This window comes from the organism of the source record quoted next, unplaced genomic scaffold (genome assembly GCF_019419815.1).
Source record: "Pyrus x bretschneideri cultivar Hongxiangsu unplaced genomic scaffold, Pyrus_bretschneideri_v1 Contig12, whole genome shotgun sequence".
In the NCBI taxonomy this organism is placed as follows: Eukaryota; Viridiplantae; Streptophyta; class Magnoliopsida; order Rosales; family Rosaceae; genus Pyrus; species Pyrus x bretschneideri.
In genome coordinates this window covers 2,125,441-2,148,645 of record NW_025999413.1, presented here as the reverse complement: position 1 = coordinate 2,148,645, position 23,205 = coordinate 2,125,441, and the positions used below count along the sequence as shown (strand labels likewise).

The following is a 23,205-nucleotide window of genomic DNA, read 5'->3' as shown; positions in this document are numbered from 1 at the left end:
CTACTTCTCTCGATTTAAAATCTCAAGAATCAACGTGAGAAGTTATATATGTCCATTTCATGGACCATTTTGACTAAAAAAACCTATAATAAGGTATCATTTTAGAAGTGATTTTAGAATGACTGATAGTACTTTTGATTAAGTGCTTTTTGAAATTAATCTTTAGTAAAAAATAAAAAATGTAAGTGAATTTTGAAAAAAAAAAAAACACTTAAAATGCTTCCTGCAAGAAACACATCACTGGTACTTCATGAAGAAAGCAGTTCAAATTCTTTTGGAATCCAAAAAAATTTCACTAAAAACATTTTCAATCATTTGAAAAACACTTCTAAATAAGTACTAAATATTTACATATATGTGGTGTTTAAGTGAAACAAACTAAACATCATGAGAGTGAGTCTTTTGTAATTAGCACAACTGCAGAGATCAACTTCATCTACCATCCGTTGGTTACACTTTCGTGCATCAACAATATAAATTAATTTATTAATTTATAAATAATAGTCCCTTTTGTTACATTCAAAGGTGTAATTAACCGCGCTGTACAAAAATTCCATACCTATAAATACAGCATAACATGTGGATTGTGTTTATGTAAATCGGAAGAATATCCAAGAATGCGTCCGCACTCATGTCTCGATATTGCTTTGCATACGTGTGTCAAAGAATTTAAGATTACAAAACGACAGTTCTTTTGCCTCCATTGTTGTCCCTGTCCCTGTCGACCCTCTTGTAAAGATTATCATGTGTAGCTAGCTCAACCATGCACAACTCAAAAGTAGGGTACCACTAAAAGGCACTCGTGTCTTGAGAAAATATAATATCATATAAATTTTATAAGAACTGAGAACACAAGTCACATAATGTATTATTCAATGTGTTATAATAAAGATAAACGATATAACTGATATATCTCACTTCTAAACTTTATTAATAAAATAAAAATATATATATTATAATTTAAGTGAAATACTAACGTCACATGACTGTACTTTCTTAGGAACGACGGTTTTGTTTTGTTTTTATCTCTCAGAAATCTTTCACTACAAATCGCTAGTCGTTTCATAAAGAAATCGAGTGCTTTCCATCGCTGCAAGCCACCCAAATGAAAAGTTTAAAACTACTCCTCGAAGCACTGAAGAACATTCATGCTCCCTCCAACTGTCCCTTCCAGACTACATATCTTCAGCTAGTTATCTTTTACCTAATTTTTTAATTTAGATTTCTTAGTTTAATTCCTAGCTGAAACTTATACGTAGCAGCCATCCTCGTCAGCCACCACAGCATGTATATACACAACAATTGTATATAGAAAAGAAGTGCGGGTGCATGCATGCTTGTCTGCAGTTGTGTGTGTAAACTGTGTGTCTGCGTAAGTCACTTGTGTGTCCCTGTGTGTCATCTGCATGCTTTGCCCTTCACAAGTAACGCATGCTGATGAATCTCTCTTTTAGTTCAATTCTCAAACGAAACGCATCCAAAAATCAAACGCACTCAAAACTTTATTGCTTCTGTTGCCCTAATTGTGTGGATTTTTCGACACAAAAAGATGAACAAATTGTAACAGACTGAAAGGAGAGAACCGACCGGTGTGCATATCATTATTAATGGAGATTGGACACTCAGTCAAAAGAGTTTTCTGCGTAGGATAATGAGGCTGCTTTCTGATCACCATGGAATCTTATTTTGTGGTAGTAGTAGCTAGTAGCACTATTGAGGATCCGGATCCTCATTGTGAGGATTCTGGAGATCTTTTAATTGTGTTTGTTTATTGTATATCGTGTAACTAGTTTTTATCTAGTACTATTAATATTCTATTTTAAATAAAAAAATTTACAATGATTTCTGATCGAACGATGTATTATAAACGAATACGATTGAAAGATTCTCAGAGTTCTCCCACAAAGGATTCGGAGATGATCATCATTCATCTTTTAGTACTGAATCTTAATTACATGGAAATTACGTGCACAAGTGTGGCACATGCATGTTATTGTTTGTGAAATGTTTACATCAAATCATTAGTTTTGATGCAAAATAAATATGATATGCCAAATTATCTGACAATATATAAGATGTTTATGTGATCATTTTGAATATACGAGCATTGTTCCCTATGTTAGTTTTATTTACTTTTCATTCCCCGTACGAGAAATGAAAAGTAAATAAAACTAATTTAAAAATGATTGTTTCTTTTATTATCTTTATGTTGTGTTTATAATTATAAAATTCTATTTTGATGACGATGTTTTTCATTTTATTTGTTTAATAAAATACTTATTACCTTAAAAAACAATAATCACAGCGAAAATTCTAAAAATTAAGGAACCTATTCTAACATATCTTTGATGTATGGTTGGCAAGAAAACATTAATGGTTAAGCTACTTTTAGGGTTTAATTGCATGAAAGTGTATCCCATTTATTTATCATCCAACTCTGTATGGTTTATATAATTACTAGTTGGAACTTAATTGGAATAACCTTGGGAATCTTCCATGTATATCACATGATTCGCATCACATGGAACACAAAGTAGGAGGAAAGGGATCTTCTCCCTTTCATCAAATCCACCAATCTGAGCTCTTGAAATTTGATCCAACGGTTAAAAATAGAGGCCCCTTTAAAAGTTATAATAATTTTAGACTTTGGATCAAATTTTAAAAGTTCAAATTGGTGGATTTAGTAAATTTTGTGAAAGGAATTCGGAGAGGATCCCTTTTTTGGAACTGGCCCATCCGAACTTGGAGTTGGCGCCTACATAACTGGTTGTTTGCTTACCAAGTAATCCTGGCAAGCTCCTCCCCGGATCCCTTTCCTAGGGCTGGCGCATCCTACGTGTCAAACGCTCCACTTGTTCCATCATTATGTGGCACATATATCAGTAGGATATCAAACAGTGAACGTTAGAGACTGACGTATGGGGCTTATTTTGTTGCATCAGATCATTGCCTTCTTGGTCACGTCGCCATGAAGACACCATGCCCAAAACTGAAAAAATAAAATAAAGTGGAATCCATTTAACTTTAATTGATAGCTCTTTCCATTGCCTAATAAATTTGTGCGAGCATTGTTGGAGAGCTTACCATTATATATACAAAACATTTTCACAAGTGTTTGGGAAGGAAGGAAATATATTGCCAATGATGATGAAGTTTGCATTATTGCTGGTTGGTGGGAATATGAAAACAACAGTAGCAGCACAGTAATCTCCAAATGATGACAGATTATAGGAGCGCTAAAGCCGAGTTCCGTGGCTATAGCTCAATTTTCTAGTAGCTTCGCATCACATCGAAGCAGAGGTTATATGTTAAAGGGATCATTAGCAGTCATCCTTTGATATAATTTTGGAACATCATGGCTGGATCAGGAGGAAAAAGACTCGGCACCTCTTGCTTTCTTCTGATAGGTAATTAATCATACTCTCTTCATGATATGAGTTTTACCGGCCAGATGGGTTAATTTTTGTCTGTTTATTTATAATTATAGTGATTTCTGGGATGGAGAGATTTGCATACAAAGGAGTGGCATCGAATCTAGTGACTTATTTAACCGATGTGGTGAAAATGAGCAACTCGGCAGCAGCCAAGACGGTAAACAGTTGGTGTGGGTTCACATCCATGCTCCCACTCTTAGTTGCACCCCTTGTCGACTCTTACTGGGATAGATATCCCACTATCTTGGTCTCTTCTTTCCTCTATGTTGCAGTAAGTACCCATTCACTTTGTTTCCTCCCTTCCTTTCCTTTGTTTTTGACAAAGGGACATCTCTAACTAGTTGAAAGTGAGATTCGAATTCTAGCGCAAGGTTTGCACGCTGCAATGGTCAACTAACCTAACCCACATATGCACTTACTCGATCTTCTTTGACTCTTACTTAATATCAATGACTATCTATAAAATAGTTTTAGCGAATTTAGGCCAATTATCTTGATCATAGGATATCACTGAATAAATAGGAATTTATATAGTTAAAAGTATCTTATTGAACAGAAATTCCTTTTTTGCTAAAAGTTTAAAAGCTCAGCACAAATAATGTTTTTTTTTTTGGAATTTTTTTGGAATTTTTTTATCAAGATGTCGCTGATGATAGATTTAAAATGGGGTATGAGTCATCTGCACTAATCTTCTTTCCATTAGAATATAGTGGAGATTTTTAGAAATGCCTCTTAATTTATTGTTGAAGAATATAAGGTCATAACAAGTGGGTTTACTGTTAAAAAAAAAGCAAGTAGATTTACTACTAATTGCACAGAGATATTTTACAAATAAAACCTCCCAACTACAACTACCGTTTATTACCTTTTTCTGATTTGGCCTCTCGACTTTCAATTTGGTCACGATAAATTTTTGCTCTAAATGTGTAGGAAAGGTGCAACTATAAGCTCACATATACATGGTTTTGTTTTTAGGGGCTTGTGGCATTGACATCAACGGCATTCACCCGGGCAACACCTGCTGCAAACAAAGCAAGTTCCAATTCATCATTTCTGTTTTGCTCTCTGTACTTGATTTCTCTAGGTCAAGGTGGATACAACCCATCGCTGCAAGCATTTGGAGCAGACCAACTGGACGGTGAAGAGGAACTTCCTAGCAGCAAAGACGACCAAAAATCAAGCAAAAAGACAATGTTTTTTCAGTGGTGGTATTTTGGTGTTTGCAGTGGCAGCCTCATGGGTGTCACTCTCATGTCCTACATTCAAGACACTTTCGGTTGGATTATAGGTTTCGCCATCCCCATGATATCGATGGTTATATCGGTCGTGGTGTTTATGTGTGGAAGCCGAATCTATACATACAGAGAGAATGATCAGGCAATGGATTATAAGCCTATTTTCAACGTAGTTCAAGTCATCAAGGCAACTGCATTAAGGTTAATGAAATGCAGAATCATATTACCGAATGAAACTAATGTTACCGAGCTAGAGTAAGTTAACTAATTTCTAACATGGTACTTCTTTTTGTGGTTTTAATGGTCAAGTTTACAATAATGATTTTCCCACTCTCTTTTTCTCCCCTGCACTCCTCCCTTACCTGTTGCGTTGAATAAACAAAGGAGAATGAAGGGACATATATAAATCGACGACTGCCAAAAGGAGAAAATGAGAGTGTGGATCGAAAATTTTCCCTTAGAATTAAGGGAACTTTAACGAAAAGTTATCGGTACTGTTCACTTTAACGAAAATGCACATTTTTACACTAAAAAGTCAATCATCATACTATTCACTTTGCCCTTTATTCTGTCATTATCGTTAAAACTTAAAATTTTCAAGTCATTTTCATTAGTTTTCCTTAGAATTAATGTACATGAATCCTGATGCTAATGATATATTCTTTGGCTGGTTTTATACCATGTAGGCTTCAAGAGACACCGCTTTTCTGTCAAAATAATAGCAGCACAGCAAGCTTGGTTGGGAATCCCAAAAGTGGCTTCTACGTGCTTGAAAATGCAAAAGTGCTTTTGAGGCTTCTGCCAATATGGATTATGCTTTTGATGTTTGCAGTGATTTTCCAACAGCCTCCAACATTTTTCACCAAACAAGGCATGACGATGAAGAGGAACATTGGAAGCAACTTCAAGGTTCCACCAGCAACTCTTCAAAGCGCTATCACACTTTCCATAATCCTCCTGATGCCTCTATATGACAAAATAATGATCCCGATTACGCGTCTGGTTACGTCTAATGAAAAGGGTATTAGCGTGATGCAACGGATGGGGATCGGAATGTTCGTTTCGGTCATAGCAATGGTCATCGCAGCGGTTGTGGAAACAAAAAGGCTCAAGATCAGCAGAGAAATGGAAATGCTGGGATCTCAACCCGAAACTGTACCGTTTAGCATCTTTTGGCTGCTTCCACAGTACATTCTTCTAGGCATTTCAGACATTTTCACCGTTGTTGGAATACAAGAGTTCTTTTACTCTGAAGTCCCCAGAAGAATGAGAACAATGGCCTTTGCATTGTACACTAGTGTTTTTGGGGTGGGAAGTTACCTGAGTACCCTTTTGATTGCAACGGTTGAGGCAGTTACAAGCTCAGGAGGAAGGCAGAGCTGGTTCTCCGATGACATGAATGAAGCTAGACTTGATAAATACTACTGGTTTTTGGCCTCACTAAGTGCATTGAGCTTTGTGTTTTATGTGATTTTGTCTAGGTGTTACACAAGTATTAAGGATTTGGACTTGGAAAATGAAGTCTGTAAATAAAGCTCTTTGTAATTTTGTCCAACATATACATACTGGTACAACTTTTATTTGTTTATTATTTTATAACTTCTAGGTACGGTTTATATGGTTGGAGAATCTTAATTATCCCCAGTTATATGGTCAACGGAGAATTTTTACCGGTTATAAGACAGATTTTTTCGTACAATAGGTACATTTATTCGATATAGGAAACTGGAAAATCACGGCTTTTGACGAACTTACTAATAAGTGAACTTGGTGATCATCATCGATCCAGTGTTGTATAGAGCCTTGATTCCGCTTAATATCATCCCTAGTCAACCTCCGGCGTGTGAAGCCGGAGCTAATAGTGGGAAGCATTACAGCCCCTCGAACAGAACTATGCCCAAGCCCAAGCAGATGCCCAATTTCATGCCAAGCCACAGACAACAAGTCATAAGCACCCGTCACAACATCCACAGACGTATGATCATTACGCTTCAATCGGGTTATTTTATTCCACCTCTTAAAAAGAAAAGAATTTAAATCAAAATACTTAATAGCATGGCGATGAATGGGCCAAGACTCCACCACGGCTATTAAATGGGTATCCATCTCCATGAGCACGTCTGTGAAAAATCACCGTTAGATCTGGATTCCTAGTGCTTGAGATCAGGCGGAAGCTGAACTGCGTGCTAGCAGCCCATGTAGGATATTCAGTAAGTTTGGTACTCTCCACTGAGTTCCCAAGTATTGTCCGATTAGAAATTGTAACTAATTGTGGTTAAAGCTGTTGGTTTGTTGCTTAGCATATAAGTATGTTCATAGTTAGTATAAATGAATCCGGATCCTCTTTGTGAGAATTCCGAAGATTCGTGAATCGTGTCCGTGGTCATAAATTATTTTAAATATTTTTATTTAAAATTAAATACAAACAGTACCTGACAAAAACTGACCGCATGAAGTACGATGAATAGACACAACTTACGGATCCCCAGGATCTCACCAAAATGATCCGGAGAGGATCATGTTGGGGTATAAATAGGGTTCTTATAAAGCAGCATGCGTCAGTTGTAAAGTTGTCATTTGTGTAATAAAGAGTTACTTTTACAGTGCAATTGAGGAAGACGTAGAGAGGGTCTTAACACTGAGTTCAGTAAGGTTGCACCTTATTTGCATTTTCTTGGAGTCGGACACACTTGCATAAGGGTACATTCGATTTCTTGGAGTCGGGCATGCTTGCACAAGGCGCAAATTTGCGTCCGTAGATCCATAGAGTCCTCATTCTGCGAGTAACAGACTCCCGAGCCCAACTATGTTCACGCTACTCCGATTACAGCGCAGAGTATGAAAGAAGTCTTCAAGAAAATCCAGGCAATTGAAGAAAATCAATCTACAATGTGGAGTTCCTAAGGTCCTTCTGAATCGGCAATTCGGAAACTTGTTGGCTAAGCATGAAAGTTACATATTGAACCTGCTCCTATGCAATCTTCCAGCTTAAGGCACCCAAATACATAAAATTCCTATGCGTCCTCCGTATGAAGAACCTGCTTACAAATAGATTTAGGACATCAACATTCAAGTGTAAAAGAAGAAGGAAACTACCCGTCCTGAATCCTAATATGTCCGACTCCAAGAGAATATAAATAAGATGCAACTGAACTCAGCAGCCGAACTGAGTTACATGAGTAAAAGATTTACAAACTGATGAACATTAACACGGTTAATAAAACACCAGACATCAATTTACTTTCACGATCGCAGTTTAGAAAAGATTTAAGAAACTTAATGCGATTTAAGATCAAAGATTGAAGAACTACTACATCATTTTCCAAATCCTTACTCATTCTCCATATAAGCTGATGAGCTTATCCATAAAGAATATCTAGCTATAATAAAGTTACAAAGAACTACTTACTATCAGAATGTCATCCGTATGCCAACAAGGATAATCAAGTTCAGGAAGTCGGTTGAAACTGAATGCATAAATGCAGCATGAAAAATGGAGTAGTACGTTCAGCATATCAAAATTCGGTAAGATATACCTCACTTATGAGAACCATAACCGTTCACGCCCAATTCCACTTCGCCGGCTTTCTGCATTGCCAAATTCCCCTCCTCTTTAATCTCATCATCCTCATCAGAATCCAAAGTAAACCGGCTTTGATTATCAAACTGATGTACTTCTGTGCCAAGCGGCTTATAGTGAGAAACATCAACGCGAACTCCGCCACTCTTCCTACTGATAATCGAGTACACTCCCACAACCATAACCACCGTAAAAGCAAGATGGCAGTTAAATTGAAGCGTGACGATGGCTCTAGCCCTGTGATACTCAGGGTGCCCCTTACATTTCACTGTGTAATTCCCTCTACTCTTTTCGTGCAACGAGCATCCGTGCGCCATGAAGCCGGTGTACAAAGAAATACCCATTTGCAGAAACCACATTCCTTGCAGAACCAGCCCAACCCCACGAGCCAATTTCGGATAATTCGATTTGGGGTTGTTGAATTCAAGCATTGTAGAAAATATACACACAGCAATAGGCACAAGCAACAGATCAAAGTACCGATTTTCGATTCCGAAAGTGTCTTTTCTTTGCAGGTAAAACATTAAAAACTCTTCAACGAATGCGAAAAGACCGACCAAACTAAGCAACGAACAAGGTAAAGCTGAATTCGTGAATTTTACCAGAAGACCCGTAATCGCGTACAGCAAGAACAGCGATGCGACCGCCAGGACTTGCAACTGCATAGCTGACCCGACTCCGTCGGCTGAGTCGAGCGCATCAAAGAAAGAAACCAAAGAGTTCAAGATGAACAGCAACGAAATAACGGCGGCGGCGAGGTAATAAATCGACGATGATCGAGACTGCGTTTTCGCTTTAGACTGCGGCGGCGGGGGACGAATCGGAGCTTGAGGCGGCGACGGCGGAGATGAATCCGAATCTGAATCTGCGTTTGGTTTTTGGATTGAGGAAGAAATGGCCTCGTATGCGCCCATCAAAATCAGGCCGCCGCCTGCGGCGGCGAAGGTGAGAAAACCCATGTGCTTGATCTTCGGATTGGTGTTTCTTTTGTCCTCTCAGAAGAGAGTTGTCGAGGGGCTCCAATTCCAATGCAGGGTTCGAATTTCTGAGACGGTCGGGTGGTTGATGTTGCTGGCGTGCGCCGACATGTCGGACTCTTTCGGAATTGTCTAATCCATGATGATGTTTCCGCTGACAATTGCAGGAGGAGTCTGACTTTTCGGTTGCATTATTTGCAGTTCGGAATGAGCTCGCTGCTACCGCGAATTTGCGAACTTGCCGGGTGGGCTTCCGCTAGTCCAACTGTTTTGTGGGGAAGCCCAATTGTGAAGCCCAACTTTTATGGGCTTCTTGAGTTGATATTTTTTAGCCCATCATATAAACTTAACAAATGTTGCAAGGTAGATAAACACGAGTTCGTGTCCATGAATAAACACTCAGAACCCAAGTATTATCCTTTTCGTTTTGTATATTTGTGCATCTATACTTTATGGTCGTGGGTATTGTGACTAGTGACTTGTGAGTGTTGTGTAAGATCCAAATGGACAATTCATGTGAATTCTCCAAAAAAAAAAAAAGAGTGAACAGAAAAAGGGAAAAAAAAGCCAGGGGAGAAAAAACGTGGGCCGAATAACGTAGATGGAGGCGTTATTCAAAATTAAAGAGAGAATATGGACAGGAACACAACTATATATATGAAGTATCATAATTAAGCTGCAATGAAGTGCATGCAACTTTCTTTTTAATTTTAATTTCAACTTCTTATTATTCATTTTCTACAAGATTTTTTAGACATCTCATATTCTTAATAAAGTTGAAGATTTATTTCTCTGCAAAGGATTGTAAACATCATGTCAATTAATAAAAGTATTTTTCATTGACTAATGTACCAACCATTTATCACATCATGTGTGGTATAAATATGTGGTATTCCCAACACTATTCGATATTATATTAAGAAAGTAATGCAGGCACTTGGCATACTCCTTTTTATCATCTACGCACTTCTTCCAAAAGTCAGAGATACACTAAAGGGTGCAAAGAGACAAAACAGTGTGTGAAAATCACTTCCAATTTATTATAGAAAATCCATTTGCATTGATTATCATTCTTTAGGAAATTAATAAATTTTAAACAAAATAGAAAAGAAAAAAAAAAAAAAAAAAGAAGAGAAATGTGCGGTTACATCCATTACTAGAATGCTATCTACCTTCTCTATTTGCCTTTCAATATTTATCTTTCACACTCATCACTTTACACTTGCATTTCACTAACAAATTAAATTACATAATTCATGATTTTAAGGTGAAAATTTTGAATTTATGATTTTAACTCATTAATTATGGAGTTTAATTTGTTAATAAAATACACGTGTCAAATGATGAGTGAGAAAGACAAATGAGGAAGGTAAATAGCGATCCATTATCCCTTATGCTACCCCCGCTTGCAGAGGATAGAACCTCCTCCTCGCATGCTCACAACCGGTAATTCGGGGGTCAGCCCATAAGATTTCGAGTATAAAAAGCACGTTCCCGTATAGTATCATGCTCATCTCCTTCTTTCCCTCTCTCTTTCTACACAAAAAACCATGACAGAAAACAGACAGAGTCCGATGACGACGACGAAGAAGATCAAAGGGCTTGTCCACTTCGTTTTCGCAATCTACCTGGTTTCTGTGCTGTCGGATGTCCAAGTGCCCGTGCACGGGCGAGTTCTCTTGCAGAAGAAACCCGACCCGGAGAATGCTGCTGCCAGTGCTCGTTGGTTGGTCTCCCAGAATATTTGGGGCGTCTTGGAGTAATGATCTCTTTACTATCTTCTCGTATTTTGGTGTTGTTTCTGTTGGTTTTTACTTTACCGTCGTGCGTTAATTTGGGGCCGCTCAGTTTTGATGGTACAGAGGCTTTTGGCCTACAACGCATCGATACATGATACGACACAATACGACATGGATCAGATGCATAAAATTAACAAGAAGAAATGATATATGACCACAAGAGAATACGACATCGAGATACGATACGACATGGCACATGATACGAGGGGATACCATCGTGTCCATACATTACTGTGCTTTGAAAAAAAATGTTTCTGCTGTATTGTGAGAAAGCAGCAGAGTGTTTTGTAAATTTTTTTGTAAAAGTGTTTTTGAAAAGAAAAGAAAAAAAAAACAGTATTATAGTGTTTGGTAAACTTTTATGTAAAACAGATGTGAAAAAAAGCTAGTTTTTCAAAGCTGGGTTTTACAGCTTCTTGTTTTTTGCTTTTTTCACCCAAAACTGTGAAAAAAAAGCTAAAGCTGAATGTTTACCAAACAGAAAAACAGTTCCTAGCTTTTTTTTATACCAACTTTTTTCATAATCACGTCAGTACCAGACCAAGCCTAAGTTTGCTGATTAGAGAACCAAATTTGTGTGATTTTAATTTGGTTTCTTATTGGTCAAATTGGAGATCTGATTTCGAACCTTGTGTGTTGTGATGAAATTCAAACATGTGTTGGGTGCTCTAGAATCTTGCTTGTAAATTGGTGTTAGAAAGCACTTTTAGCGACGTTTGCCATTAAAATTTAAAAGTGCTTTTGATTATGGAAGCACTTGTTGGTGTCATTTGTAATTACTTTTGTAAGAAGTACTTCAGCTCGTAAGTGTTTATGCTAGAAGTGTTTTCATTAGAAAGTAGTTGATATTTGTGTTTGGAAGTTAGATATTTCATGCTTACTTGTGTTTTTTTTTTTTTTTTTTCCGTTCACAGTACTATCTCAAGCGATTTGGGAGGAGCACCCTTCGGGTAAGATTTCTTATTTCTTCTTGTTATATATATTATCGCGTTAGGTATACTACTAAATGCTAGTATTTGAGTCAAGTGTTCCTCACGAGTACAAGTTTAGGCAAAAGCGAAATATTTTGCAGGGTTCGATCGAGGCCAGACATACACTCCTAGGCCTCAGTCGATAGAGAGAATTGACTTGTGTAGGACTATTCACTGTATTAAAAGCATTTTAAAAGAAGAAATGAATGACAAATCCTTATTTTCTCGGATAAAATAATTTTGAAAATACGATGCAGGAATGTGGTTTCATTTAGCGACGGAGAACCTGGAAAAGGCAGTGGTATCCCTTACTTCTACTTGACAACTCTTGATCCGACTGCAAGAAAGGCACTGAAAGATCCAAGAGTTTCGTTGACAATTAGTGAACATCCTATCGGAACCTGTGGCAAGACAGACCCAGAAAATCCCACTTGTGCAAAGCTTACACTCAACGGGAAGGTGTGCCGCAACAGAAAATTTATTTGTTATCCTTACTATCCTTGAGAAGAAGGAGAAATCGCATTGATTTTGGCTAACCTGGAATGCATGATATTTTTTTCAGCTGAGGCTTGCGGATCCTAAAGAATTAGAATTTGCTAAAAGGGCCTTGTTCACGAAGCATCCGGAGATGAAGGGTAAACACAAATATAGTGTTTGAATTTCTCCAATACCGGTTGATATTCTGTTAAAAGGGTGACTCTAACCCAAAAAGACTTCTTACTCTACAAGAGTCAAGGGAACGTTTATCGTATACAGTTTTACTCTTGCTTTGCAAAGAGGTTATTTCCACGATTCGAACTTGTGATATTTCAGTCACAAAAAACCTTTCTGTTGTGCTAAGGCTCGCCCTTTACCCCACATCGGAGAAACTATTTAATTTTGGCTAAAATTGACAAGTTTCATCAATATTTCTGACATATTAGTTGAATATCGACAAACTGTCATATGTCATTTTCCAAAGGAAACCGATATCGTTATCAATAATGATATATCTATCGATATTTCCATCAATTTATATATCGATATTTCCACCAATACCGATATTATAAACATTGCACTCTAGTACACCACTTGTGGTCCCTATTTTGTAATGGATAATGTTAGGGAGACTAAATTTGTAAACAAAATTTTGAAAACTAAAAGACATGAAAGTTGATGATTGGTTTATTACTTTAACACTTATTCCTATTGATAAATTATGTCTCCGCATTTAGTCTCTTAGCATTACCTTTTTGTAATTTCAGCTTTTCGTTTCATCTTCTGCTCAACTAACAGAGTGATTTTTGTTTAATTTTGCTGCATGGTTAACAGACTGGCCCAAGACTCACAACTTCCAGTTCTTCAAATTAGACATCGAGAACATCTTTCTGATCAACTGGTTCGGCGGTCCAAAACCTCTCACGGTCGATCAGTACCTTCATCCAAAAAAATAAATGTAGCCTCATGTTGTCATATCTGAATCAATAAATTTACTTTCTTGTCTTCAAGTGCTTAATTCAAAAGATTCTGTTTGTTTTTCGACTTCCTGAAAACGAATCTCCGCCATCTACAGCACAGAGAACGCCTTGACTCGGGGATTACTCGTGCTCAAACTGTGATTCGTCTTGCTTGTTTATGAGCTGGCTGGATCTGCATTTGGATTGTGCATAAGAATTCTGTTGTGTATTACAGGAGACAATTATAATGGCATATAAAATCCATATAATTTCTGAGGCTACATTCAAACTCGAATGCACGAGGAGAAAGTATTCTTGCTCTAACGAATGTGGCTAAGTCCACGTTTGCCAATACATGAGTATATCAAGATATAAAAAATCTAAGCAGATGGCGGTTTACTGCAGTGCGGAAAATCTAAGCAGATGCCTATGCACTCTGGCGGAAAACTTAAAACACTGAATTAACGACGAGTGATCTAATTCCATCATTTAAAATATCAAGTTAAGTACTTTAACATACAAAGTCATCTCCTCTGAAACCTGATGATAATGGTGCTTTTGGTTGGAAACATGTTATAAAGTATACACCTAGTTTCACTGCCATGGAATCCATTATGTCAAGGATCTTGGCTCAATCTAGACTTGTTTATTTTTGTGGAAAAAACTACTGACATATTAATTTGTGTAATTACTTTCTGTTTTGAGCTTTCCCCAATCTCAAATCTACTTCAACTGATTCCTCTTTCTTCGTTTCCTGCTTTGACAAGCAGTCCTTGAAACTTCATGTTTTAAGGCTTAACGAAAACATAGATGAATTGAAGCTTCAGTTGGTGAGTTGTCCCGGGTTTCAAAAATCTATGTCATTCCCATGAATTTGAATGATGAAATAGTTCCTGTGACGAACGATCAATTACACTCAACAAGTTAATGTGTCTAGTTTCTCTCTGACCTGTGACGTGGATGAACCTGGAAAAGTTGAGCCAGGATCTTCAAATGAATCAATTACAAATGAAGAGGATGAAACTGGTACAGTCGAGACAGGATCTTCGAATGAATCAGTTACATATGAAAGACATGCAAATTCGCTCAAGGATATAAATGGAGAAGTTGAAGACTTCCTAACGACATCATGTGCCGAAGATGTTATGGTAGTATCTTCTGCAGCTTCAGGAGCGATATCTGAAATAGTGTACATTGTATTTGTCAAGGCTAGAGACAAACAAGAAGTTCATGTGACTCCCGTGAAATTGGAAGATGAAACTGTTGGAATCCCACATGGTGGGTGCAAAAAGAAAATAATAGGTTTAAATATGATTAGCTCACTCTAACTAATATCGAGATTTTTTATAATAAAACCTTATACTTGATGGGTGGTAAAGTTGAGGATAGTATCGATGTCGTTAGAATGGAACCCCACAGGCTCGCCGATCCAAAATCCAAGAGAAACGGGCACTGTAGTAAATGGTCAGTTAGCCATACAACAGGATATGGCGATTACATTTTCTTCCATCTGTGGTGAGAGTATCTTCAAATGAACCAGTTATAAGAAATGAAACGGTTGCAAATTTGTTCGATGATCATGGAGAAAAGGGAGTCCTCGTTTCTATATCTGTCTTGGTAATAACAGTTACCATGAAGTTCTATGCATGTTTATATTCTAGATCCTTTATGGAAACTTCTTATGTGGTCCGATATATATTGTTCAGCGAAATGGTCCGGGCAGTTCAGCAACTGCTGGCAAACAGCGTTGCATTTGTGGCAATAGTAAGAAAGAATTTTAATGAGAGGCCCTCGAGAGCAGTGCATCTTTCCAACAATTAGAGGCTTCTTCTGCAAAACAAGCCCTCAAGATGAAAAATCGCCCTGTGATTACAGTCGGTAATTTTATATCCAAATTAAGTTTTCCGGTTTGCCTCTTCTTGTTCATCTACCATTATGCTAAAACGGTTGTTTATATAGTTGGTAAGAAACTTTAAGTACTTAGCTTCTGTTATCACCTTTTAGGAAGGAACAATATTGTAGCTGGTGTTGCTAAGACAATCAAGCAGCACTTTGAGAAGCACCCTCTTGCCATAGTGAACGTCAAAGGCATAGCAAAAGGAACTTCGACACGGGAAGTGGTTTTCAAACTCGAGGTCTGCACGCCCAAGTTCCTTTTATTTCTCTTATCGCCTCCTTTTTATTTTTTCTTACATTATAAATTGGTTGATCTCTCTCTTTCTGTCTCTCTTATAGCAAGCAACAGGTGCAGTGTTAGTCTCCCACGAGCCTAGCAAAGTTGTACTTTACAGGGGTTGGGGCGCAGGAGATGATCCCGGCCTTAATGATAGGAACGGAATTAACACAGGGAAAAAAGGCTTCTTCTCAGGGTGTTGTGTCTCCCGAACTCCTGGCGGCAATAAGACTTGAGTGCGGATTCAAGTTTCGTGAAGACAAAGATGCGGCTTCTTAGGTTGGAATCTTAGCTTGTGCCAGAATGTACCATTGGTATCATCTATCCCTTGATCATTGCCTATGGTAGTATGCGTGCACGTAGACTCACTGTGTACATAGCAGTCACTGAAGCCCATGATCGTCGACGAGTGTGAGGTTTGGTATTTCAAATTCCAGGAATTGAGATTATTACTTTGGAATGGTGAACAACCTCTGTACATAGATTGATTTATTGCTGCAAGAAGAAATGCACGCACATCGTCGACACCTGACATCCAGTGGCCGAAGTTTTACGTTGCAAGTCCTGAGAGCTGGTTGAGTTGAGGTTCAGAAACAATAACATGTGTTGATCAGAACGGGTCATGTAATGGTAAAGTCGTTTTATGAATGAGAAACCAACATTTTCCCTTTAGGTATTGTCCAACCAAAACTCCTCATTTTGAGAACATGCATAAGCAGGCGAAAGAGATCCTCTCCGAATCTCTCCTACTAAAGTCACCAAGTCTACTCATCCAGAAATTTGAAATTTAATTCAACAATTACAAACAGAGGATCTCTTAAAAAGTTATAATAATTTTAGTCTTTGGATCAAATTTCAAGGATCTAGATGAATAGACTTGATGATTTTGATGAAAAAATCTGGAACGATCTCTTTCTTAAACAGGATATTAATGTGATAGTGTTTCCAACCTATGTTGTCGTATTGAAAGTTAAAAAAATTTAATTTTCCATCGTTATCTCGAGATGTTACTCGTTTCATATAAATCTTTCGCCCGTTTAAGTCTTTTTCCTTTTTCCACTTGTGTGGAAGTGGAACGAACCCACGATGCTTTATTTGGAGAATGACATGACACTACAGGCCGCACCAGCCATTGCCTAGAAGCATGCGTTTTGTTTCTCCGTCGATATCGAAGAAATAATGTTAAGGTCTGTGAAAGTGGATTACGGATGTGTTTGGATGTTTAAGCTTTAAGTAATGATGGGTAACCTGACATTATCGAGCCAGTCCAAATGTTCAATGATGAATCAATATTAGTTTTTATGGTTTAAAAACCTGAATCAACTTTTGCGTTTTGACATTTGGATAGCCTAATATGGAATTGAATCCTCTTCTTAGCGAGAGATCAGGATCTTCCTCTTGATCTACTAACTCGAATTGTTAAATTTTGATCCAACGATTATAATTGTTATAATTTTTAGAGAGACTTCTTGTTCGTAACCGTTGAATCAAAATCTAACGGTCCATGTTAGTAGGTCAGGAGGATCTTGATCTTCTGCTCATGAGAGGATCCAATTCTGCCTAATATAACTTCTAGACACTGTTATAAAAATCTTCGTTTAGCAACTCATAAGCATTAGATGGCTAACCACTGTTCGAATTAATTGATATTTAAAAATTAAGAAATAACACTTAGACCTCCCAAGCATCCATCTAATCTGCAAGACCCGGCTAGGTGAGACGACATTTACAAAGTTGGCTGAGAAACCATCCATTGTACCAAAGAAAACAATACAAACTCTCTTTTTAATAGTTATTTTGTTTTTAATTTTAGTTTTATTTTATTAAAAAATTAAAATACATTTTTTAATCAAACGATAAATTTTGTTACATTAGATATTAGACTAATCACATGATTCGTTAATTATATTTAATTTAAAAAAGAAACTAAAAACGAAAAATTACAAACTATCATTTTTCGTTTTTAGAATTTGTCTTTTAATTTTTATTTATTTATTAATTAAACTGAAAGTAATTTTAAACAAAATTTTTAATTTTAAGTTTTTTAAAATATTAAAAATTAAAAGGGTTATCAAATAGTTCAATAATGCATATAGTGGCTTAAAAATAAAGAGATGAAAATGAGGATTATGGTTGACACGTACGCACCTTGGTTTCAGATGAAAAGTAGCTAGGGTTTGGCCTGATCAATGGATGTCATCATCACTCGCACACAATCTCTCTCTATCTACCCTCTAATATGTGTCAGATCAGAGAGAGAGAGAGGCACAAAAAACCTAGACATTTCTTTGCCTTTCTTTCAAAGCCAGAAGCCAAACAGCAATCATCATGTCCTCTCCTTACCTTCTTTATCGCCATCATTGCTACCACACCATCCCCTCCTGCAACTTCATCACCTCCTTCAACCACCCCACCACAAAAGCAGCATCATCATTGTCCTTAATATTATCACCAACAAAAAAGAAGAAGAAGAAAAAGCGACGACCCAAAACGAAAAGAAAACTTTCTCATCATGATTTCGAGCGGCCAGCTGAAACCCTAGCTCAGCTCAGCTATAGCTACTACCTTTCTCACTCCTTTGTGAGAAAAAGTGAAAGAGTCTGATGAGTTTCTCTCTCCTCTCCTTGATATATTTCAAAGATTCTGTCCAAGTCTTTGTTGCTTTTGGGGAATCAAGCATCTTGGTCCGACGACAACGATTTGCTGTTGCTAGTGTGTTGTATCAAAGCAAGCAAATCTTAAATTTTCATGTTCTTGCAACCTGTTTCTTTACGTACTTTGTTTGTGCGAAAAACTTTAGATCGTGTGTTTTAGCTTGAAAGATAGAGGGTTTTCCGGTCCTGGTTTTGTTTGTTAGTTATCAAGACTCAAGTTACTGTTTAAGTAAGAAACTCCTCTCTCTCTCTCTCTCTCTAGATTATCCTGTTGAAATGATCAGAAGTATTAATTATATGTGGATCAATTTATCTATGTTTCAAATTTTATGATGGAATGGAAGTCATTGTATAAATTTTTCTGCTGGAAAAAATTATTTGTATTAGCCTATAACATGAACTGGTTTTGGAAAATAATAATTTTTATCTAAAATTAATCCCATAAGTATTACTGAAATTAAGTGTGCACTTGATTTTTACATGAACATAAAAAACGACATGCACTATAAGCTTGGAATCTCATCGATCTGTCCAGGTTGTGAAGTAAGAAAATCTTGTTCTTTTACCCAAATTATATGAATGCTGTGTACATTTTGTCAGATATGGGTGATGTACTTGTGATAGAATGTAAAGATAAAGTCTCACATGGATGAGGGATCAATTTATGTAAGAGCTTATAAGAGGTTGTATTACTATTCATATTTTTATTTGATTTTATAGTGGAATTTCAACTTTTTTCATAGTATAGAGCAGGTTGTCTCACATGTGAATCTCAACGTACGGCCACACATGCTCTATATCATCCCGTTTGTGTTGTTCATATGTTGTGTTGTTTACGTGTTAGACTTGAAAATAGGAGTGTGTGAGAATGTGAAGATAAAGTTTCACATCTCGAAGGGCATGTGAGAATGCGAAGACAAAATCGACACCGGTGAAAGATTAATTTATGTAAGGATTTATAAAAGATTGAGCTATTCTCCGTATTCCCATTTAGTTTTACATGTGAAACTTCAAAATGTTGTGTCCCTACCCTTCTTGTGTATATTAGAGAGAGAGAGAGAGAGAGAGAGAGCTGGTCATGGTGATCTTTTTTCCACCTTTGTTTGACAGTGTAGATTAACAGAGATATTGAGATTACATATATAATTAATATAGAATACAGATGAAATGGAGAAAGTACTGTACAGGGTTTGCTTCGCTCAAGAATTTCTCCATGAAATTATGCCTTGCCCCAGCTAGCTAATGGTTCTGGTTCTGCCAACACTTCTTTTGGCTTCGTTTGGCAATTAGCTGGGCAACGACAAGACTGTATTTCAAGCAAATTGAATTATTTCATGTGGTACATGTTTGGTGCTCGTAGTAGAGAAGAAACTCGACTCATGAAATTGGACAACGGTCTCGCACTTTAGAAAATCAAGTAGGCAACTCATTGGCTAAGGCCATTGGCTTTGGTAAATGCAAGCCATGTTCATCAAGCTCTTAAGACTTGTTCATACCTTTCTTTTTGGCTGTGGACGGAAAACCTTATTTTCCGGCGCAGCAGGACTGAAGCCGGATGTAAAATCTGAGTTCAATTCACACCATTATTCACTCCAATTTGTTTGAAGATTAAAGATTGCATTTTATGACACTTGCGCCCTGGTTTAGCCATAATCATCTTTACTTGTACGTTGGACGCCTCAAGTTTGAATACTTTTCATGAATAAGGAGTTCAAACTTAATTACGACCACTTGCAGTGTGACTTTACTCAAACCGCCAACAAAGGTTCTACCAAACTAATTAGCAATATGGATAGTAGTCCAACTACTCCAAGCACAAGGTCCCTCTCTTCTCCGATGTAGAATTCACTCTCAACACGCCATCCTCACATGCAAGCGAATTTTCAATCTTAACGTGTGGACAACACAAATCGGATGAAATGGAGCACGTGCGGCCATTGGGCTTCACACATGAGACAACATGTTCTAATATCATGAAACAAGTTGAGGTTCCATTATAAAACCAATTAAGTACTGTCGCATTTGCATTAAACACATACAAGGTATCTTCCTTTCGAATCCAGTGTCTCAACACAAATATCGCTGTATCCATGTTTGGGCCAGAATTGGTATATTCCGTTCCAGATATAAATGGATTGGGCCGACAAACCGAGAAGGGAAAAGGCCCCAAAGGCCTTATAATATAAGGAAACGAAGGGAAGGGGGTTGGATTCGTTGGTGGAGGCCGCGAACGGACCGAGTGGTTGGTGTGTTTCCCTAACCGATATACACAACGTGTGGCGGGCAACGGCTCCTCCTACCACAACTCTGTTAAATCCCAGTTACCAAAACCCTCCAAAAATTAAATCACAAATCCCCAAAATTCCAAAACTAAAACCCCCAGAAATTATATAAGCGAACGGATTATTACCCAGAAAAAATAATTTAATTTCACAGCGGTCCACTCTCTCATCAGTCTCAGAGGCCATGACTCTGCAACTCCAAGCTCCGTCGTTCGCCGCCAGCCTTTCGTCCTTCGTCTCTCCTCTCAACCGCTCCACGCGCCGCCCTGTAATCCGAGCTAAAGGTTAGGCTGGTTAGCATTGCTCAACTTCTTAATCTCCTTCTTTTTTTCTTTTTTTTTTTAATTATTTTTTTATATTTGAATTTATGAGTTTATAATTAGTGACCCTTCAGATTTACAGCACCAATTGAACGTTCTTAGATTAGATGCGATGCCAATTAGACTTTGGGATTTTCATAAATTATCCATTTGGTTGGAAAGCTCGTGACTTTATAACATTTTTGAGCTTCGGTCAGAATTTAGCTCGTGAATGTTGCGTTGATGGATACTCCAAAATTTGTGTGTTTTCTGGCAGCGGAGCCGTCAGATAAGTCTGTTGAAATCATGAGGAAGTTCTCCGAGCAGTATGCTCGCAAGTCCGGAACATATTTCTGCGTCGATAAGGGAGTTACTTCTGTTGTTATCAAGGTGTGTTTTAATTTCCTTATTGGATATTATTACTTGTATTGTTGTATGCTTAATTGGAACTGTGTTAAGTATTTTCGTCGTGGTTGTATGCTGGAATGACTCAAATCAACGTCAAAGCCGATTACTTTATGAGCTTCCGGCCTTCAACCGAACACTAAGGAACATGTAACCTGACCCCCTAGATCCTATAGATTATGAAATAGCGTTAAATTATTCCCTCAAATCGACCCCCATATGCATAACTTTTCGGTTCAGTATCTTGCTGCTGTAGTTCTTTATCTTTTTTATCACAATTCACAAGAGATTTTATTTGGGGCGAAAGGATCTTCTTACAGATCGTTATGGCACCCTGAGATTATATATTTGGATCCTTCATTATCGTCATTGCAGTTGATTAAACTGTATTTGTTCAATAGTGTATGTGAAAGAAACTCATCCTCGAATTTCAACAGGGGTTGGCAGACCATAAAGATTCGTTGGGCGCACCACTCTGCCCTTGTCGGTAAGCATCTGTTCTTTGATAGTTTTTCTTGACCATGAGTCTATGGTGTTCTTACTTCGCCCCATGCCTCAAACGTCTTACCAGTGTCAAAGTCAATTCATATTCATGTCATATCGTGTTTTCCAAGTCTGAATTTGTTGTGTTGCAGGCATTATGATGATAAACCTGCCGAGGCAGGCCAAGGCTTTTGGAACTGCCCGTGTGTTCCCATGAGAGAGAGGTATATATCGTTTCATAATTTTATAAGATTAGTATATCAACTAGTTTTTCTATACAGTTTCAATTTCATTTGTTTGTAGATTTGTATACTTGACGGGAAAGTGGTGTTAAAACCCACGCTAGATTATGATATATTGGTAGATCTTTATCGGCATTACACTTTGGTACTCAGACATTCAAATCGAAGATAAGTAGGCTTTATGTTAGATATTTTTAAATGCTAAAAATATAGTAAGAAAAAAAATCTACTTGGAAATTTCCAGCGAAACACCGATAGTTGCTGCAAGTTTCAATCCAGCTTGACAGTCACAAGCTTATCTACTCACTTTAGCTCTAACATTTGAATTCAAACGATCGTTATATGAAAATGATGTGTGTATATGTCAACCCGGTTAGTTCTTATGAAAACTGTAAATCGGTGTTGGCAGGAAGGAATGCCACTGCATGCTCTTTCTCACTCCTGACAATGATTTTGCCGGACCGGAACAGGTAATTTATCCATCATTCTTTGAGAAATCTTATGTAGTCGTGTTCTTCGGTTACGGTATTTTATAACCTAATTACCGACCTCAATAATTCTTATGCAATGCAGGCCATCTCCTTGGAAGAGATCAGAGAATCGACGGCAAACATGTAACAAGCTTTTTGTGTGTATTGCAAATTATGTGTAAACAATCCACTTCTGTATTTGTTAAAAAAAAAAAAAAAAAAAAAAAAAAAAAAAAAAAAGGAGCTCATCTTTTGAATATAATTTTTCGAGGGAAATAATTTCCGCACTCTTTTTCGCCTTCTTGATGATCTTTTGTATTATTCAATCAAAATTAGCCCTCTAAAGGTTCAATGTGAACTCGGAATACTGGTTGTAGAATTATGCTCCAGCCCCTATACTTTCCTTTTTTCTGGGATATATACTGGTTGTAGAATTATGCTCCAGCCCCTATACTTTGCCATATTCTCATGAACCCCAACATTCTTTTCTTGTAATATAACTTTGCCTTATCCTCAAAACCAAATGAAATTTTGCCACGTAGCTTTTGTGCTTCAAACCAACATTCACTTGGATGTGTTCCTGAGACACATGGGACAATTATAGTTTGTCATCACCACCTATTGGTGCATTTTAATTTTTTTTTTTAATTTTTTTTATAAAGTGAGTTAAATTAGGACTGGAAAAAAATCCTAAAAATCTCGAATCGAAAATTTTGATACCAATCTCAAACCGATCTCAAATAATTCAGTACGAGAATCAGTATC

General features: G+C 37.3%; 4 protein-coding genes across 4 annotated transcripts; 3 read left to right on the top strand and 1 right to left on the bottom strand.

The window, feature by feature from the left end:
* The first annotated feature begins 3,073 nt into the window (after positions 1 to 3,073).
* Positions 3,074 to 6,284, top strand: LOC103928453 (protein NRT1/ PTR FAMILY 5.8-like). The gene is made up of 4 exons (XM_009337496.3): positions 3,074 to 3,407; positions 3,488 to 3,705; positions 4,410 to 4,924; positions 5,356 to 6,284. The coding sequence occupies exons 1-4, from the start codon at positions 3,356 to 3,358 to the stop codon at positions 6,200 to 6,202; spliced, it is 1,632 nt and encodes a 543-aa protein (XP_009335771.2). The 5' UTR covers positions 3,074 to 3,355; the 3' UTR covers positions 6,203 to 6,284.
* Positions 6,285 to 7,227: 943 nt separating this feature from the next.
* LOC103928455 lies at positions 7,228 to 9,434 on the bottom strand. The gene is made up of 2 exons (XM_009337497.3): positions 8,206 to 9,434; positions 7,228 to 7,707 (listed from the first exon to the last, which is right to left on the bottom strand). The coding sequence occupies exon 1, from the start codon at positions 9,206 to 9,208 to the stop codon at positions 8,207 to 8,209; it is 1,002 nt and encodes a 333-aa protein (XP_009335772.2). The 5' UTR covers positions 9,209 to 9,434; the 3' UTR covers positions 7,228 to 7,707; position 8,206.
* A 1,234-nt stretch (positions 9,435 to 10,668) lies between these two features.
* LOC103928456 (protein CREG1) lies at positions 10,669 to 13,455 on the top strand. Its single transcript, XM_009337498.3, has 5 exons — positions 10,669 to 10,985; positions 11,940 to 11,975; positions 12,254 to 12,455; positions 12,559 to 12,631; positions 13,308 to 13,455. The coding sequence occupies exons 1-5, from the start codon at positions 10,777 to 10,779 to the stop codon at positions 13,427 to 13,429; spliced, it is 642 nt and encodes a 213-aa protein (XP_009335773.2). The 5' UTR covers positions 10,669 to 10,776; the 3' UTR covers positions 13,430 to 13,455.
* Positions 13,456 to 20,468: 7,013 nt separating this feature from the next.
* LOC103928451 (ferredoxin-thioredoxin reductase catalytic chain, chloroplastic) lies at positions 20,469 to 22,997 on the top strand. The gene is made up of 6 exons (XM_009337495.3): positions 20,469 to 20,825; positions 21,118 to 21,230; positions 21,683 to 21,732; positions 21,881 to 21,952; positions 22,380 to 22,440; positions 22,544 to 22,997. The coding sequence occupies exons 1-6, from the start codon at positions 20,726 to 20,728 to the stop codon at positions 22,586 to 22,588; spliced, it is 441 nt and encodes a 146-aa protein (XP_009335770.2). The 5' UTR covers positions 20,469 to 20,725; the 3' UTR covers positions 22,589 to 22,997.
* Positions 22,998 to 23,205: the final 208 nt, after the last annotated feature.